The 19,216-nt window shown below is 44.1% G+C and overlaps 1 protein-coding gene across 1 annotated transcript in view; it reads right to left on the minus strand.

Moving 5' to 3' along the window:
• Positions 1–936: 936 nt before the first annotated feature.
• LOC138297384 (actin-5-like) overlaps positions 937–19,216 on the minus strand; it is a 220,467-nt gene continuing 202,187 nt past the window's right edge. Inside the window, exon 10 of the mRNA XM_069236764.1 lies at positions 937–1,169. Within this exon, the coding sequence (XP_069092865.1) occupies positions 937–1,169 (233 nt within the window). The remainder of the gene's footprint in view (positions 1,170–19,216) is intronic.

The raw sequence follows: 19,216 nt of genomic DNA on the forward strand, positions 1-19,216 counted from the left end.
TAAGAATCCTCCAAGAATGTACGATTTACCTGGTCAAAGGCTTTTTCAGCATTCAATGTGAGTTGGACAGTTACTCTGGTACTATTCCTGGCTATATTGATAAGGTGGGTCACTTTCTTAATGTTGTCTTGAGTTTGGCTATGCCTCACAAAGCCAATCTGGTTGTCTATGAATCAAGTGAGGCAATTGGTTGATTAGACCTAACCAAGATAGAGTCTTTCTCCGATTTAGAAATCCCTAAAATGACTATGTATGACATTGTCTGAATGCCTGGCTCCATGTTTTCTGTCATTAAATACTTCTGCTAAGAATCTAATAAGTTTCTTATAAATCCCGTGAACCCATCCGGACCCACTGGTTTCCTTGTTTTAAAACATCTGATTGTTAGGGTCGCCACCTCAGGAAAGAGCATTTTCAGCACCCCCCCTTCTTCCTCAGAAATCTTTAGAAGTCATACCTTGAGAAAGTAGTCCAGTCTAGTTTGCTGCTCTCCCTATGCTCCTGAGTATAATTTCCTATAGAACGTTTATAACTGCTTTGACTTATTGGCACACTATTGGCATATATTCAGTCTTGGTTTCTGATCTCTTCTACAAATCCTACATTATGCCTCACCCTTAATTTATTAGCCAACAGCCTACACACTTTATTTCGCTCTTCGCAGTATTTTTGCTGAAGTTTCACATATGGTGCTTCTGCATCTTCTTTTACCTAAGTAGTCCTCTCAATTGTGCATGGCAGTGATTGCATGTATTAGCAAATAAAAAACAGATTCTTGGCAGTAGATGCGGCTGGATGCAAGAATGTGCCAAATTGGTAACATTATTTTCTGGTTATATTTTTTAATTCAAACTGGGTGTTTTCAAATAAATATAAATTATAATATTAAATGGTAAAAACATATATTTGTTTTTTCTAATTAACACAGAGTAACATTTAAAAACATCTTCTGTAGACAATGTCTGAGCCAAACTCATAATATTCGTCTCTGCTGATCCAGGCTGTATCAAAAGAAGGCAACCGTGCCAAAGAGGACCCTCCAATCCATGCAGCAAATTCGTTATCAGGTAGAACTGCAACAGACACAGAGTCCACCAGATCTAGAGGCATCATAGAACAAATTTCATTTTGCAGTCGTAAAGAAAATCCAGGCAGTTGACTGCTTCCGCCTATAGAAAAAGGATGATATAAAACTGAAATCATTAATATCAAGCTTCCATTTCTGCACTAATGCATGCCGCAGAAGCATTTACACATTACTAATCATTCAAAAATATATTTGCATATTTGACATTTTTCCTTGTATCGTGTCACTCACATCCGATTCACAGAGACAATTTATAAATCTGCATATCCTTAGGGGTAAGCCACTTTCCCTGCGGCCCTTAGCACCCCCCCACCGCCACCATGTGTGCGCCGTATTTAAAATACGGTGCACCGTGGCGCAGGGCAGGGGACAATAGTGTCATTTTTCATGCCGATATTGGTGCTACTCCTGCAGAGTACATATGGGCCCATTCTAATGAATGGAAGCCCCCTTTTAACGCCTGCTCTTAGGCACGCATTAAAAGTGCCATAAAAAATGGCACAAGGAAATCTCATAGATTTCCTTATGCCATTTTTCCGGCTCGCCTAATGAGAGAACACTTCCTTTGCATACATTATGCCTGGCGCAGATATAATATAGCGGAAAGGGTTACAGAGTGGCGCAATGCATGCATTGCGCCACTCGGTAAATACAGCGCAGGATTTCAGCCTCGTTGGGCCACATTAACATAAAAATAATTACGTTAATTTTGCGCAAGGTGGCGTTAGGGGACTATAAATATGCCCCCTAATACCTAGCAGCATCCGCTTACATTCAGTAGGAACCTTGCACATTGATACCTGAGGCTCCAGAGGCATAACGCCTGCCCAAGGTGAGGATCCATGGTTGAAGATTAGAATCCCTGCTAATGGTGGGCATCACTGTAATCTGCTGCACCCCCGGTTACATTTGGTAAATGCCATGGCATAAGGTGGGTATTACGGACATCAGGCGCCCACTTGATATTGAGGTAACCATTTTTGGCATAAGGTCATCATTCATGGCACTTGAAGACCCCTCCTCGCAAATGACAGGTATCCCTCACATGTGGTGACATCCCCTACTACTGGTAATCCACCAGCATCCGCGAACACATCAAAATTCTTGTGACCTTCACATGCATATAGTGGGCCTCAATGGCATTTAACATTGACACACGCGAGAAAGTATCTCTAGATGTGGCAAGCAGGAAATGTCCTCATATGATAAAAATGACAAGTGGATATTTGTGTATTAAATTAATGTAGCTACAAAAAAATAAAATAGAATTCAAGGGAAAAATGTGTGTTTATTCAGAAAATGTTGTTTAAGGAAAAATTCGTCTATGTGAAATTTGTAAATAAAAGTTTAATTAGACAAAACAAGCATCTTAATGTGTAAACACTGCGAAATAAGAAACATATTATACATTATCACAATAATTACAATGTATAATTATGCAAATTATTACTTTACTTGGCATCAATCTGTAATAAACCAATTATTTCTTCATTGAACATATTAACTGACTCAGTGAAATAACAAATAGATTTGAGTTAGGAAATAAAGCAGTGTGTCCCTTTTTACCATGCTATACGTTAGAAAAACAGGATTGAGTATCCTGTGACTTGCTGTTCTGAATTTAGTATATTTATCAAATACTAAACATTGCCTTTCCAGAGTGTGTATTTTCAGAAAATGGGAAGTGAAGTTTGAAAGCCCAAATAGATTCACTCTGACCTGGTAAAATATAAACTATTTCTTAAAGAAATTAACCAACCAGTGTGAAACTTGTACTCCAACTGCAAGGCACAAGTGTGATTTGATCTCAGTGGTCAAAAAAGCAGAATAGTCATAACAAACTGAGAGGTCCATTTTCTATATACGTTTTGAAAATCACATGTGACACCATACAAGACGTCACCTTGCACATGCCTCAAGACGAGGGAATAAAAGACCCACACTGGTAGACTAAATTTTTCTTATCACAAAAGCAGAAGACATTTCCAATACCACCTCATAACACAGGAGGGATAAGGACAAATAACAAACTTCCCTTAAGGGAGCTTTCTTTCGCAAAGAAATATACTGAAAGTGTTAGTGGATTTTCCTTCTCTGAAACCCCCAGTAAAAAAGTCTAAATAGGAGTAGTAACTATCATGGCAGAAGAAGCTTCTCGGTGAATTCTCAGGATTGCCAAACTTCTAGGGTATGCAGCTCATGTAACATTTAATTCCAATTGTTTGTGGTGAAAGACATCATTATTGTGCTAAAGTGCGCAGCGTAGAGAGGACATTTCAACTGCCAAGCCAACCAGGGTTCACCCTCATTCTAGAGATTGCCACCAGCATTCCCGTTTCTGATACACGCAAGACGAAATTCAACACAACTAGCCGACAGTTCATAGAAAGAGTTATTTAAACCCCTCTTATTTTATAAAAAAAATCAAAAAATTATAGTTTCAGGGAAAAAGCTGGAAAGTACTGGCCTTGAGGAATATGAACCACACCTCTACCAGCAGTCTCCTTAGGAGGCCATTAGTATTCTAAAAGAGTACCAAAAGTAAAAGAGCATCAGTAACATGCATGTATGCAAGCACAGAAAGCACATTTTGGATATAAATCTTCACCACTGATAAGTATCCTGCACCTATATCAATAAATAAAATCCTCATCTCCGACGAGATTGTTCTTTATGGTACACAGCAGCAACCCCCTAGTAAGTACGATGTTGTTGATCGTGCCAAGTCAGATCCACTAAACTGTCCATGTTCTGGGTTCGCAATGGAATCCATCCCATGTGCTCCTCAGTGCAGATTCTATGAATCAGCCAGAGTCAGAATCGAAATCTGTCAGAAAGTTAACACATTATTTTTGGGCGTCTAAAGGAGATGAAATAACTTTAAGATTACTGTGCTTTCTAGAAGCCTTAACACCGCGAGGCAAAACGTTCAAAACAACATTAAGCTGTCAGCTTCCACGCTTCTACGTACATTAAACAGTAGCTGATAAGTCAGGCATTACGAATCTCGCCTCAGAAGGAATCCACAGTTTCTAGAGGAAGATTCTGCAAAATATTCTCTTTTAGACTTAGTTGGTGCAGGTCATGCCTGACACATAGTTTGTATCATCACAAGGCGCATGACGAACAGTAGAAAATTACTGACCAAAGTTTTGCTTACTTCCAACTAGGTAGAGCCCAATTTACAAAACCTCTAGCAAGCCCTTTTCCTTCAAGCCTCTGCTCGGAGAGCTTTCACATGTTAAGTTTTTTTGGAAAAGCACGTACTTCTATAGGTACGACAGGTCGCTGCTAAGGAACTTTGTACGTTTACTTTTACCTACAGAAAAGCCTTTTCCTACTTCCACTCGTTTTCACCACTGCTGCATGAAGTCTGTCATTGTAGCATTAGTGTAAGTCCACGAAAATATCTGACCAACTCTTATGGATACCTCTCCTGTCTACCGCCTAAGAATATGAAATCTGTGTAACCTTTGGCTTTCCAATCCTTCCTCTTCCACCTAGATCGATCATTATATTGTGAGACTGAGACTCTACTTAAAAGGGCATTCTATTTAAAGAATTCATGAATGCCCCATCAGAACCATTGTGAAACATACAAATTCATAGCCAGTTTGTTTGTACATTGTGCTGTAACTAGCACTATTTAGTTCCATTCACACATTTTCTCAGGGCGAGAATTCCCATTTCTCCTCACACCATAGGGAGGGGTCAACTCTTTTAGAATCTCTCATTTGTACAGAGTAATTTAGGGCAGCTATCTATGTCCCACCATTTTGAAAGTTCACAAACTGCCAGTGGTTTAAGGGTTTACAAACAGAAACAATGAGCAAGAAAAATCCAGTAAGCTCGAGAGAGAAAATTGGTGAATTTGCCAAAAGAGTGCCAAGACATACATTAGACACACCAAACGTCAATGATAGGATATGAAGTTGAGAACCACGCCTGCACAAACAGCAGATGACGGAAAAGGACTACAAAGCACTTAATGGACTGTCAAAAGGACTGCAGCAAAAGCAATGACCAATGATCAACATACACATGAAGTCTAATTTTAAATGCTGCATCAGACATGCCAAAACGCATGAATACACCCATGAAACAATTTAAAAGAAGCCCTGAACTAACAGCCAGGTCCACAAAACTTCATACATGTGTTCAAAGTGGTAGCAATCACAAAATTGACAAAGTCATAGATTATTGTGGGGAAAAGGGTTCTTTAGAAAGCTGCATCTATTATTTTTTGGAATTTATGGGAATAATTATATAGCAAAGAAAGTCACTGGTACATAAAGATCACCCACAATTTTTCCGTTTCCTTTGATCTTTTTAATCATTGGTGTGTATTTAGTTTTAGTCTGGCACAATAACACTCTTTAAATAGCCATCATTCCAGACTAAGTCAAAACATAAATATTTTTGATTGGGCAAACTGTTAAGCCTTTAAATCAACACAGCAAGTTTGAGTGTGAAATTAGAAGAATAAACAAGTAATGTTTATCTTGCTGTCAAGATTATTTACTTTTGTTTATAGTTAATTATGATATAGTCACCACCATTGTTGCTACATGCGATGAAAGTTTTTCTCAGTGTTGCAGATGCGTGTGTGTGTGTATGTGTGTGGTGGGGGGGTAGGGAGTCAGTGTGTGAACAGGGTAGAATGGTGTTTCTTTTATTAAGGTGGTATACACCCTCATGGTAGGAATGGGTAGTATGTACTGTCTGATTTGCTGTGCTGGCTGGTGAAGGCTATGTTTTAGTTTCCTTTATAAAAGTCGGGGAAGCACTTTTTAGAGATTCAAAGTACTTGTAATAAGCAAAATAAGATGCTGGGAATTTCAATTATTATTATTATAATATTTCAATAAACTGACATTAGCACTGGCAGGCCCTAAACTTCCCAAGTCTTGCACAATTACTGCTGTGTCTGGTGAATACAACGCTGGACTTGGGCTTTGTGCAGCCCTGTTTTGCGTCAGCACCCTCAAAGCACAGGAATGCACATGAAAGTCCAAGTTCTGTGTAGAGGTGGCCTCCATCATTGCGCTCTGACTTTTAGCTTACCCGGCAGCTTTACAGTTCTCATAGAGATCTTTTGGGCATGGATACTGTTGGACCTGGCCCTTTTTGCGGGTTCATCCCCAGACTTTTTGCCTCCTTCCACCTATTTTTTTCTGGCCTCTTGCTGTTGGCTCTAGGACTCTGAGCACTTTATCATTGCCGATCAGTTCTAAAGTGCAGGTGCTCTCCCTACTAAAGTTGGTATGATTGACTTATACCTATTTGGAATATTTAATTTGCCTGTAAGTCCTTTGTACAGTGGTATCTCTATACCCATGGCCTGTAAATTAAATGCTACTAGTGGGCCTGCAGCGCTGCTTGCACTACCCACTGAAGTAGTCTTTCAAACCTGTCTCAGGCCTGCTAGTGCAGGGCCTGCGTGCAGTTTGCTGCCACAGGGGCCTGGCATCTAAATTTACTTGCCAGGCCCAGAACTCCCCTTTTACTACATGAAGGTCACCCCTAAGGTAGGCCCTAGCTAGCCCTATGGGCACGGTGCTATGTATGTAGAAGGCAGGACATGTGCCTAGTTGCATGGCCTGTCCTGGTAGTGACAAACAGCCTATTTGGTTTCTCACTACTGTGAGAGCTGCCTTCTCATAGGATTGTATTGCCTTATGTCTAGGGGGTATTGTCTGATTTATGAGGCATAGCGTAGGCATGTTTGGTATGGTTGTAATAGTAGTAAGAAATGTTACTTACTGGTGTAGATGGATATTTTTATCATCATTACAGAAATGCCACTTCTAGAAAGTGACAATTTATCTGTGCTTATGACTGGTGTTGCGCAGCTTGATTCCAATCCACATCTGGGCAGAGTGGCAGTTGGGCTTTGTGCATACTTTTCAGACAGCCTGTACACAGGGAGGGCGGAGGTGTAACTGGGGTGCATCTACATTTTGAATGGTCTTCCTGGGCTGAGAGAAGGGGGAGACGGGGCACACATGCATCTACAAAGGCTGTGCACTGGCCTCACAAAAAGGGCCCGTTTTCCCCCAACTGATGTTTGGAGCCTGTGCTGGAGGAGAGAGGGGGCTCTCTCAGAACCATTTGTAACTGGTTGGAACCTCCTCTCCCCTTCTTTGGTAAACCACTGCAAAACTGAGTATAAGTACATGTGATTTTTCCCCACAATTTGAGACACTCTGGACTTAACTTACTTGAAACTGGATACAGAATGCGGCTGGAGGGACTCACCAGGAACTGCCTTGGACTGTAGCTGCAGTGCTGACCTGTGACCTGCTAGGTCACTTGGAGGAACTGCCACTGTCTGCATCCCTTTGTGCTGGCCTGCTGCTGAGCCCTGCCGCCCTGTGCTCCATCTTTTGTGTCCCCTGGGGCTGGGTGCTGTGGCACCTGAACCTCTGCAACTGCTTGCTGCAGCACGTGAGGAGTGCTGCTCGTGCTCTCTGGTCTGATGGGCGTAGTGCCTGGCAAGCACCTTTTTCGTTTAATTAACTAGCGCATCGAGAAGCGCTTTACTTCTCATAAATATGGCGCCTCAAGTGCGCTGGGTTCCCTTTCCTCTTCGTGCATTGGAGCGCTTTCTGCCTCTCTCTCAAGGGAGTAATCATCGCAGCGACCCGGGTGTTTCTGCACCTGGAGCACGAGGGGAAGAAGGAGAACGGGAGCACAGTGTTGTTGTGCCCCCGGGGACTGGGCCGCTGTAAGGAGTGCCCACGGGGCATGGACAGGCACCACCTTTTGTGGAGATCGCTGCCGCAGCCCTGATAGAGTGCTGCGTCTCAACGAAGGAGTCAGGGAAGAGGGCGGGAGGATCTCCCTGCCAGAGTTCTCTGCTCCCAAGACCGGTGGGCAGAATCCTGGACCGGGCGGGGTCTTGAGCTAGGTGGCTCACCCCCACTCGTCGTGCTGAGACCCAGGATACGCAGTCTCCAGCCCTCAGTAGTGAGACGGGGCTGGCTGGAGCCACCCTTCTTGCCCCATGCTGCACTCCCATGCCAGCGAACCGGGATAAGGAGAACTGACCAGAGGGGAGGCTCCCAGTTTCCCTACTGTGCTAGGGGGCATCTGTTGTCGCTGGGCCCTTGTTGTTGTTGCATCCTTTGCCTCCCCCCTCTGGGAGGGCCAGTCGTGGCTCGAGGGGGGAGGGCCGCATAGACCTTGGGTGCCTGGGTTGAGCGCGGGCCCTAGGAGGGGCCCCATATAAAAACTGGAGGTGGTGTGTGCCACCCCCTCCCCCCAATAATCAGTGTGGCCCCGTTTAGCGCAGAGGAGCACAGGGGGCCCCTAGTTCTTCATGCCACTAGAGGTGCCTCTTACATCATAAGGACAGGTATAACTTTACTGGCAACGTGCCGTTTTGGGGCATCTGTGTTTAGTTTAACTTGCCATATGATGTGCCATTTGCTTGCTAATGTATTTTCTAATGTTCCTTTTATGGGCATTCCAGAATAATATGTTTTAGGACTTGCTATATGTTTTCTAATGTTTCTGGTATGGGCATTTATGATACTTTCATGACGAGTGCATTTTTATAGTAATGTTTTCCTGACTCCTGTTAAGTTTCAGAATAATGAGTAACCTGTGTGTTATATGTGACTACTGCTGATCTCTGCAGAGTAACAGTATTATGTAACGTTCTGACAACTGCTTGGGTAGCAGGGTACTACTGACATGTTGCGTTTGTTCTAATAATGTTGTGTACAATACAGTTTATTTTGATATAACTTGGTGTTGTGTTTCATTTGTGGTGGGGATAGTGCATCACATGTGTTTTGTGTGTTGTGCAAACGCTTTATACACTGCCTCTGGGATAGCCTGACTGTTTGTGCCAAGCTACCAAGGGGGTGAGCAGGGGTTATCTTGGGTGTGCAACTCCCTCTTCCTGACTAGAGTGGGTGGGTTCTGCCTGGCTTAGGTGTATACCCTAGCCAACCAGAAACTCAATTTCTAACAGATACACCTGTGAAGAAGCCAAGGACCCTCTTAGGCACAGTTAAGACCAGTGGCGGCAGCTGCAAAGCTAAGGTGGTGGGACAGGGGTGTTGGGAGAATAATAATAATGAAAATAAAAAAATTAAAACTTACCTGTCGCTCCGGACCTGCTGCCGGCTGCCTAAGTGCTCCTCTCCTCCCGTCAGTCATTGGGGCACAAAGCACTGGCTCCTATTCCAGACGCTGCTCTCATGCTATACCAACCATGAGAGAAGCACCAGGGTTGACCTGAGCGCGCTGGTCTAATGCTCGCTCAGGCACAGGGAGCCTGTGCCATTTTTCAACCTGGCTGTGTAACACAGCTGAGTTGGAGAAACATAAGTGCACATGTCGGTTTGGCCACTCTAAAACGGCCGGCCAAACCAACTTGCTCACTTTACAGTGCTCACCACTCCTCCTCCCTGCCATGGTCCAGCCCCGCTCCGTCCACCCTAGATTCCATGGCTCAGACAGTGATAAATAAAATGATACTAAAATTGTTTGATTATCATTTATTTTTCACTGCCTGACTCTGAGCAGGGAGGGTGACACTCCTCCTCTATTACGGAGGAGCCACCCCTGGTTAAGAACCTACATACTTTATTTCCCTAAATCAGGCCTATTCACCATCCATTTGTTGTGCTGCAGTTGCCATGTACCATTAAAAGAGGGTAGCAGTGTGCTATCCGGGGTGCAGAGAGGCTTAAAGTCTTTTACCATCAAACTGTAGTTCATGCCGTTCTTGGTTAATAGCTGGTGTGAGGGAAGGAGTGATTAAATGTGCGAATAGCTTTCTCCTTTTCAGCTCTAAGCTCAAATGTCCCATTTAGAAACTATTATTATTGACAACCGTAGTAATAATAAGCAATTATTCACATGTATGTATGACAAAGAGGGCATTTGGGAAAGATTGTATTGTAATTGAGCTCATGTATGGAAACAGGTAAGTGAACAAGAGTGAGTATGATCTGAGTCTATCACAGGACCTTTGAAATTGGAATAACAGCGCCCTAGTGCTCCACTGTAGGAGAAACCACACAATATTTACACTTTCCTCCCTGCCCATAAAAAGGAGCACTTCCCTTTACACTGTTTCTGACTGCCCTGATTTGTTGCACGCTACAGGAAGAGTCATATTTGGTTCAGGAGTGTGAACAGCTGGCAATGTTCACTTCTGTCAACTTTCGGAAGCCCTTTAAAAATATTAGCATCTTTAAGAAATTCATAAGATTGGTGAAGTTTTGTTATACATAAAAAAGATTCAATCTCCACGAAGCTGGTTTTGTAGGAGAAAAGTTCTGCTGGAAAGTTGTTCTCAATTTAGCAATTGAGTCCCCAGCCAAGCAAGTGATTACTTTCCGTGGGTTTATTCACTGTCTGTTCTACTCTGAGGATATGGGGGATAGAAAGGACAATGGAGTCCAGCTTGGTGTGCACTGAAATTTCAGCCTATACAAGATGGGGACTGTCCTGGCTACCTTGCATGAGCAGTTACCTGAGATGGATCACATACGTAGGGTCTGGCCCTTTGTTTAGGGCAGTTGTATGATGGAACCACACATGCCGGAACAATGCATGCCGTGGTCGGAACCACGACCGCGTCGTTTCCATGCATGCCTTTACCATGCATGCCTTTATAGCCAATTTCGTTGTAAAAGCATGCCTAGGAAAGGCATATGTGGAAACCGCATGCAAAACAGCATGCGTGGTTCTGTCATACAACCCCACTTCCCTCACCCGCCGTGAGGCCCAAAACTACCCCACCCATAAAAACTAAATTACCCAACCCCCCCAAACCGTGCCCCTAAAAACTAAACTACCCTGACGCCCCTAACCCTAAGCCCTAAATCCACCCCACCACTAAAAACTACCCACCAACCGCGCCCCAACCCCACTTACTTTACCACATCCTCTTCCGATCCTTCCTCTTCCTCTCTCCTCCATCCTCCCACCCTTCATTAAACCTTCCACCACCCCTTTAAAAATAAACTACCCAGCTCCCACTCTAAGCCCTAAATTAAAAAAATACCCAACCACCACTCCAACTCCTAAAAAAATAGCCCGACCCCTCCACCCTAAGCCCTAAAAAAATACCCAAACCCCCTACCCCAACCCGACCCCATACCCACCCAAATCCCTTAATGCACCCCCAACCCTGCCCCAGCCCCACTTACCTCACCGTGTCCTCTCCCCAACAATGCATGCCTTTTTCTGTGCCTTAACCATGCATACGGGTAGTTTAGCACATGCGTGGTTAAGGCACAACAAAGCCATATGGTGTTCGCCATGCGTGGTTACGCTTGCGTGGAAAACATCTGCGTTGTTCGCAAAACGTTATTAAGGACGTTTTCTGTTTAGTGCAGAACCATTTGATCATGAACACTAAGCCAATGAGGAATTTGTGAGTCATACCGTGTGCATAATCACAGCATGCAACCTAAGTAAAAAAGGGGGCATGGATAAATATTACTCCAGCTCTCTGAACACATGCTACATTTATTCGGTTCAGAAGTAAGAGATGCCTTTTGTTCTGAACAGAGTAGATTTTACAGAAATGGCAAATAGGAGTCCTCTTGCAGGGTACATTTAAAAAACATGTGCCACTGAATGCAGAATTACAGTTCCCATAAAGTCAAACCCTCACAATTTCCAAGGAGACAGTGGCCATCTGAGATAAGTGTACATTGTCTCATACTTGACACCTCCTTGCTAGGCAATTGTGGTACAATGTTGCTGGAGCCAGGACTTGCTTCTTGCTACTGGATTCCATTAAGAAGAAAACAGTTGCTTGTCGAGGATTGTTTGTATCAACAAGTGGATCACAGATATGAAACAGTTTTGTTAATGAAAATATATAAATTTGAACTTATGATGAACTTTTGAAACTAGACTTTAATTTACTAAGGAGTCTAGGAGTCTGGCCTGGTGTGTGGTGGGTACCTTACACCTTATACCAGGTCCAGATATCCCTTATTAGTGTAGTGCAGTGCTTAATTTGTGTTTGTTGTTTCCGGTGCTGAGCACCGGCACTTATTTTTGAGGGCCGGGGCTTATTCTTCTGCCTCAAGCATACACATATGAGAAAGACGGAGGATGGGGAAAACGAAAAAGCGTCGCAAAGGGAGAATGTAAAAAGCTGCTAGAGTGAGCTGAAGGGCCAGGGGGTGGCTTTAAATGGATTGAAGAGGCCCGAGATGGCTTCAGGATTACGCCACCTCAGTATTCCGTGTTCCCACATTTAAGTGCAGCAGCTGTGTGTTTAAGAGGAGGGCTTTGAGCACTGGCACGTTTTTATTTACTAATTAAGCACTAGTGTAGTGTATGCAGTAGCTAGAAGCCATGCTCTCTAGAGGGAGCTGTGGATGAGCAGCCAAGGCTTACCTAGGAGACTTGCAAAGCTCATGCAATACCACTGTAGTCACACAGTATTCACACACATGAAAGAAATTACTCACTGTTACAAAAATAAAAGTATTTTATTTTGGTGGCACACATACCAAAAATACCACAGAGACTATACTCCCTTAGGAGGTAAGTAATGCACAAATTATATACACTAGTATGCAGAAATAGGCATAGAAATAGAAAACAGTGCAATTAGTGAAAATCACAATAGGTAGAAATGGGCCCAGGGGGAGCACAAACCATATACTAAGAAAGTGTAATGCAAAAGTTGGTCTCCCACCTAGGCAAGTGTAGTGCATAGAGGGGAGCTGGGAGTACTTAGAAAGTCCAAAGGTAAGTACCAGAACTCACCCAACTGACCAGGAAAGCAGGAGTAAATCACAGCAAGTTTCCTAGAACACACACAGAAGCAAGAAGAATTATGCAAAACCCAGAAGAGACTGCAAGACACCAACAGTGGATTCCTGGACAAGAAGAACTGTGGAAGAAGGGGACCAAGTCCAAGAAGCACAGAAGAGTCCAGAAAGAGCAGAAGCCCCTACTAACCCGGATGAAGGTGCAAAAGAAGAACCACCGGTGGAGAAGAAAAGTCAGTACTGCACCCAAAAAGAAGAAGTTGGGTTCCTGGAGGGTGCAAGTGATGTCCCACGTCGGATGGAGGATTGCAGTTGGGTTTGCATCATCCGAGTCCGCCAACAAGCCTTGGCACACACAAAGCTTGCGGTTACCAGAAAATGGCACAGCCCGGGACCAGGAAGGACCAGGTGGACTCTACACAGGAGGAGGAGTCATAGAGACCTCAGCAGCTCAGAGAGCCCAAAGAAGACCAGGCAGCGCACACAGGAGTCCCACAGCACGAGGACAAGAACAGTGCAAAAGAGGCCCCTGCAGCACTATGACAAAGGCTCCCATGCCGCTGGAGAACCACTCAGGAAGCTGTCCGTCACAGGATAGAATGCTGGGGATGGGAGCTACAAGATGCATGAAGGACTTGGAGGAAGGGTGCCAACAGGCCTTGGCAGCTACAAAAGATGCAGTGCACGGGGTACTGTCTTGCATGGGGAGGCAAGGTCTTACCACTACCAAAGTGGGACAGCTGGAAGAGAGGACCATCGGGACCACTTCAGCCCACCACCTGTGATGCAGGATCCACGCAGCTCTGCAGGAGAGGGGATCCACTCAGCTGGTCGTTGTCTCAGTTGGTGCCTGCTGAAGCAGGGGAGTGACTCCTTCACCCCAAGGGAGATTCCTTCGCTCTTCTGATGGAGGCTGAAGATGGGCTGTATTCAGAGGATGCAAACCGGGAAACTGTTGCAGTTGCTGGCAGGAGCCGGAGATACAATGTTGCAGAAGGCGTCTTGCTTCATTGTTGCAGCTTGTAGAGTTCCTGGAGGGTCCAGATGCAGTTTCTTCAGTGAGAAGTCGAAGTGGAGGATGCAGAGAATTCCTGCTGGAGTCTTGCAATCCGAATCTGAGGAACCACCCAAAGGAGAGACCCTAAAAAGCCCTAAAAGGGGGATTGGTCACTTAACCGGGAAAGCACCCATCAGGGGAGGGCTGTGCCATCACCTGCTGGCACTGGCCACTCAGATGCTTCCAGGTTTCCCTACCAACTGTGAATCCAAGATGGAAAAAACCCAGGGACCCTCTGGAGGAGCTCTGAGCACCACCCCTGGGTGGTGATGGTCCCTCCCCTTTCCTTTGTCCAGTTTTGTGCCAGAGCAGGGACTGGGGGTCCCTGAACCGGTGTAGATTGGTTTACGCAAGGAGGGCACCAAATGTGCCCTTCAAAGCATTTCCAGTGGCTTGAGAAGGTTACCCCTCCCAAGCCTGTATCACCTATTTCCAAAGGGAGAGGGTGTAACACCCCTCTCCCAAAGGAAATATTTTTTTCTGCCGTCCTGGGCTTGAGCTTTTCAACCAACAGGAGGGCAAAAACCTGTCTGTGAGATGAGAGCAGCTGGGGCTATCTGGGAAACCTCAGAAGGCTGTAATGGCAATGCTGGGAGACCTCTAAGGAGCCCCCAAAGTGTATGGAATCATACAACCAATGCTTGCAAAAGCCTTGGGGTATGATTCCAACATGTTTGATACCAAACATGCCAATCTTTGGAGTTACCATTATGTAGCTGGACATAGGTAACTACCTATGTCCAGTACTTGCGTAAAATGGTGTCCCCGCCCTCACGAAGTCCGGGAAAATGGTCCTGGAGTTCGTGGGGGCACCTCTGCTAATGCAGGGGTGCCCTCACACACAGGTACTTTGCACCCTGCCCTCAGGGCTGAAGGGCCTGATGTAGGGGTGACTTATAAGTGACCTGGTGGAGTGAAAATGGCAGTTAAAGGGTGCTTGCACCTTTTCACATAGGCTGCAATGGCAGTCCTGCAGAAGCCTTTTTATGGGCTCTCTATGGGTGGCAAAATATATTCTGCAGTACCTACTTACCATATACTAGGGATTTATAAGGAGGCACCAGTATGCCAATTGTGGGTGAAATACTGTGATAACAGTAACTAACAACCAAATTTAATGGAGAGGGCATAACTACTGGGGTCCTGATTAGCAGGATCCCAGTAGACACAGTCAAACACACTGACAAACAAGCTAAAAGTGGGGATAACCAAGCTAGAGAGAGGCTACTTTCCTACAAGGAGTTACAATGGACACCTTAAAGTTGTATTGTAGAGGAAAACAAATTTGAACTAATTCAGAACTATTGGAACCAGGTTTTAACCTACAAAGAATAGTACAGACTATTCTTAAGGTGTGTTATTGCTAGCAAAAACAAATCCTTGAACTATTCTTGAATGCTTAGTAATTCAGTATTTATTTACATGTTAACAATTTCATGAATAAGGCATTAGAATTTCAGCACCTTATCATTGCTAGATTGAGGAAAACAGGATATTAATAATATCTTTACCTTTCCAGTTTATACAATTAGAGACTATAATTCATGTTAACAAAGTGTGTAGTGACAATACGCATACAGAGATCTATATGTTTGTCAGTTTTGAGATACATATTGCTCCAATGTTTAGTTTTCAAGAATTACCAGTTTCATACATAACTGCAGAGAGTTAGTTACATAATGATATTGTTGAGGTATACATATTCACAACTGTAGTTATGTTGAGTTCTGTGTATGACAGAACACTTAAGATGCCTTGGAGGAACTCACTACATTCACCTTATGGCAGGGAAGAAGGGGCTGAGTGGGGCTAAGCGTCTTGCCTTGGTTTATTCAGAGTTTGTTGCCTCAAACATTTAGAAGTTACCTCAAGGTAAGTTTGAGATTCTACTTAACAATTCAACATTACAGGATTTGGTGGCTTTTTACCCATCAATCAACACTATGATGATTCTCAGTATCATTATTAATGAGAATGTCTAAGTACAATCAGCAGTAACTGCTTCTAGCTACTCAGGCCTTAAAGAGAGTTTGTTAGTGCACTCTCCTCTTTCTCAACTGTGTGTCTATAGTCAACGTACTCGTGTCAACATGCCATCATTGCAGGAAGGCTAATGGCTTCTAAAACTTACTACGATGTCCAGTCCTATTCGTTTATATTTGTGGAATGAACTTTAAGTACCCATAATTGCTCCAGGGCGTGGAGGAGGAACATCATGCCACAAAGAAGCCCTACATGGGCCCTAGGAAAACACCTGAAAAGCTGTCAGGTTCTAACCCAATGTGATCCATGAAATTGCAGAGCTGAAAATGACTCTTACACCTTAACTAGGAACACATGGCAAGAACTCTTCAGAATATGCCCAGAATTGTATTTAGGAACAGATGACAATAACCTCCCCAGAATTGCAGCAGTGGTACATTGGCAAAGTAGTGTTTGCCAATACTTTAGCACATCTATTTTGGAGAAAGAAACTGTAATAAACCTACTGGGCAGTCTGTTTCAGTGTTATAAGGCATCCTTTAATAGTGATTTCCCTAAGAATGTCCTCTTTCCATGACTAAGTGGAAGAATATGAATTTAGTTAAAGGGAAGGCGGATCTGCAAACCTGTCCTTAGGAACCTGGGGTTCACTAGGCAGTGAATCAGGTAGGCCTTAAAAAGTAGATCTTCCAAATGTCCTGGGTTTTGGATTTGATAACCTGACACTGCAGAAGAAAATTCATCATAAGCAGCTAAGTAGCACCCTTTTATGAACGGAGGAAATACCAGCAAGGCATCCAAATCTGATAAATGACTGCATATTTCTAAAGGTCATTGTAGCAAGGAATTCACCCCGTAGTTATGAAAACGGTTACAAGGCTCAACCAAAGCCTGGAACCAAATACTATTGATAAAGAAAGTGGGTAGGAACCTATTCTAGCACTCAGCCTTAATAGCAGAAGCAATATGAGTTAGAGGAAATCCTTGGAAAGAGTCCATGAGGTGGAACCCTCCACATGTTACACTCTCTCAGAGACTGGAAGCAGTTGTCCCAATAATATGAAATTTTGCCACAATCTTAGCAGGCCGAAGTTGAAAAGGGAGGCAAAGTAGTCCAAATCTACACAAGGCATACAGTGGAATTATGGGTCTACCTAAATATACTAAGTAAAGTGAACTATGTATGGTAAAGCCTCCAAACCTGCTGGGAAGGCTACAAACGCAATCCAAACCATCTGAATGAATGGCTGTCCAAGGGAGAAAACAGCTGCAGAACAAAATCTACATCTAAATTATTTTCCATTTCTTTGGAAGTGCACTCTGTCAAGGCAATATGTACCAGATAGTGAAACTCTCTTTTAAGGGACAGGACTACAGGGATCCACTATAGGAGACATGTAGAAAACCTGTTGACTTAATGGCCACCTTTTGGCTGGATGCCAGCACTAGTCAGGAGTCCTTGGGTTTTCTTCTACCAGCAGTCAGCCATAGTCTTCTCCTTCTGTAGATAGGTGGTGGTGATGAGATGCCAGTCTTAATGGTGCAGTAGCCAGTGAATAAAGTATTCCCTTCCCTAATCCTATTCTCTTCCAAATTCCCCATCTCCTTTTCCAACATGTCATCTTTTGGGTTACTATAGACCTTCCCATAAGCCCTAAAACAAAATGACTCCCACTATTCTCCAACTGAAGATGCTCTGGTGCTTCTTCCAGACACTCTCTAAAGAGATGAGGTTTCCATACCTCAGTCTGGCCCACAACCAAAGTTTCCCTCCTACCGGGCGTGGAACCGGAATTTGGCATTCCCAAATGAAGGGAAGAAATGTTAAAACTGCCATTTGTTCTTCGAACTGTTCCTGCATCCTTCACCGCACCAATGGCTAATCCATAACTGGCCACTTGTTGCCAAAACCTCTGCCTTCCTGTGACCATAGTTCAAGCCAGTGTTCTCCAGGTAAAGGGTAATTAGCAGCCACCCCAAGAGATGTATTATGCCTCCAGTGCCGGGCCTTTCTGAAGATGTACTCTCGGTGAGCAACCTCTGACTATGAGTTGCCCTAGACTCCCAAGTTTTAACAGTCTTGGTCTGTCAGTGATAAGGGTGACCCCTTCCAGTAGCTACAATCCTACCAATACTTAAAATCGCATAAGCAGATGGTGCTTTCCAGAAGGAGTCCCAGAGGAGGAAAAATCCCGACGGTGAAAACCCTCTTAATCGCAGAAAAGTTCTACAAACAGTGATAGCCAGAAGATGAACACCATAAGGCAGAAGGCAACAGGAGACACAGGACGAGGAACTTCAGGAATGCTTAACAGGAATCACTAGAGGGAGCAGGAGTGAAGAAAACTACCACAAGAGCGAAGAGGTGTTGCGACTCAAAGAGAAAAAGAAAAAATTGCCTTTTTTACTTGTAGAACAGGAAGTGCATCACAGAAAGGTACAAGGTACAAACGCCATGATGGATTGGGAAGGTATACTAAATGCAGGTGGAGCTGTTATCTTAGATTGGGCTACTCAGTAAACCAGAACTCCTCACTAGAGGACTCTTTGAAGAAGAAGTAGAAGGGAGAATGTTGGGACGCTGCATTCTCTCCCCCCTCCCAAGGAGATGAATGAACTCACGGGAGATGGAACCGGCAGTCTGGCCACCACGAGGTAAGTTAATGTGAAAGGAGATGTGGTGGACTACTGGCCCCTCCCTTGTTGCCCAGAAGCTGCTCCTCATGCGCACCTGCTCGGGAAAAGATCAAGGATTGCTGCTGGGTGGTGTAACAGTGTGCCCCCTCCTCAAGATCCTGGGTTTGTTCAGAAACTGTCGAAAGAAATGACGAACCAGGACAGGGGCATGGACAGGAGACTCATCTTCTCAGGAACATTCACTGGGTGGATAACTTTTCCGGTGGATCCAATACTGAAGCAAGAATCACATTTTTCCTGGACCTCAAACTCACATCTCCATCCACCAGAAGCAATGGGGGTTAATAAAGAGGTGATGAAAAAGATCACTGCGATAGATTTCCAACTGTAAGGAATTGAACAAAGGATGGACATTCCAGGACAACAGCAACTGAAACTTGAAGGTGATTAGACCGATCATCTGCACAATCTTCAAGAGACCATAAAAGCATGGTTTGAACTTATTCTGAGAAAGATGTGCAGGCAGAAATCTGGAAGAGAGCCACACCTTGTACCCAGGGTGGTAAACAGAAGAAGTACACCAATAGGCATCAGCAAAATACTTCATCTTCTGTCTAGATGAATGTAGATTACCCGGAATCTACAGACAAACGATCTAAAGGCATTGAAAGAAACTAGCAGCTGCAGGAACAA

This window comes from Pleurodeles waltl, chromosome 5 (assembly GCF_031143425.1).
Source record: "Pleurodeles waltl isolate 20211129_DDA chromosome 5, aPleWal1.hap1.20221129, whole genome shotgun sequence".
NCBI lineage: Eukaryota > Metazoa > Chordata > Amphibia > Caudata > Salamandridae > Pleurodeles > Pleurodeles waltl.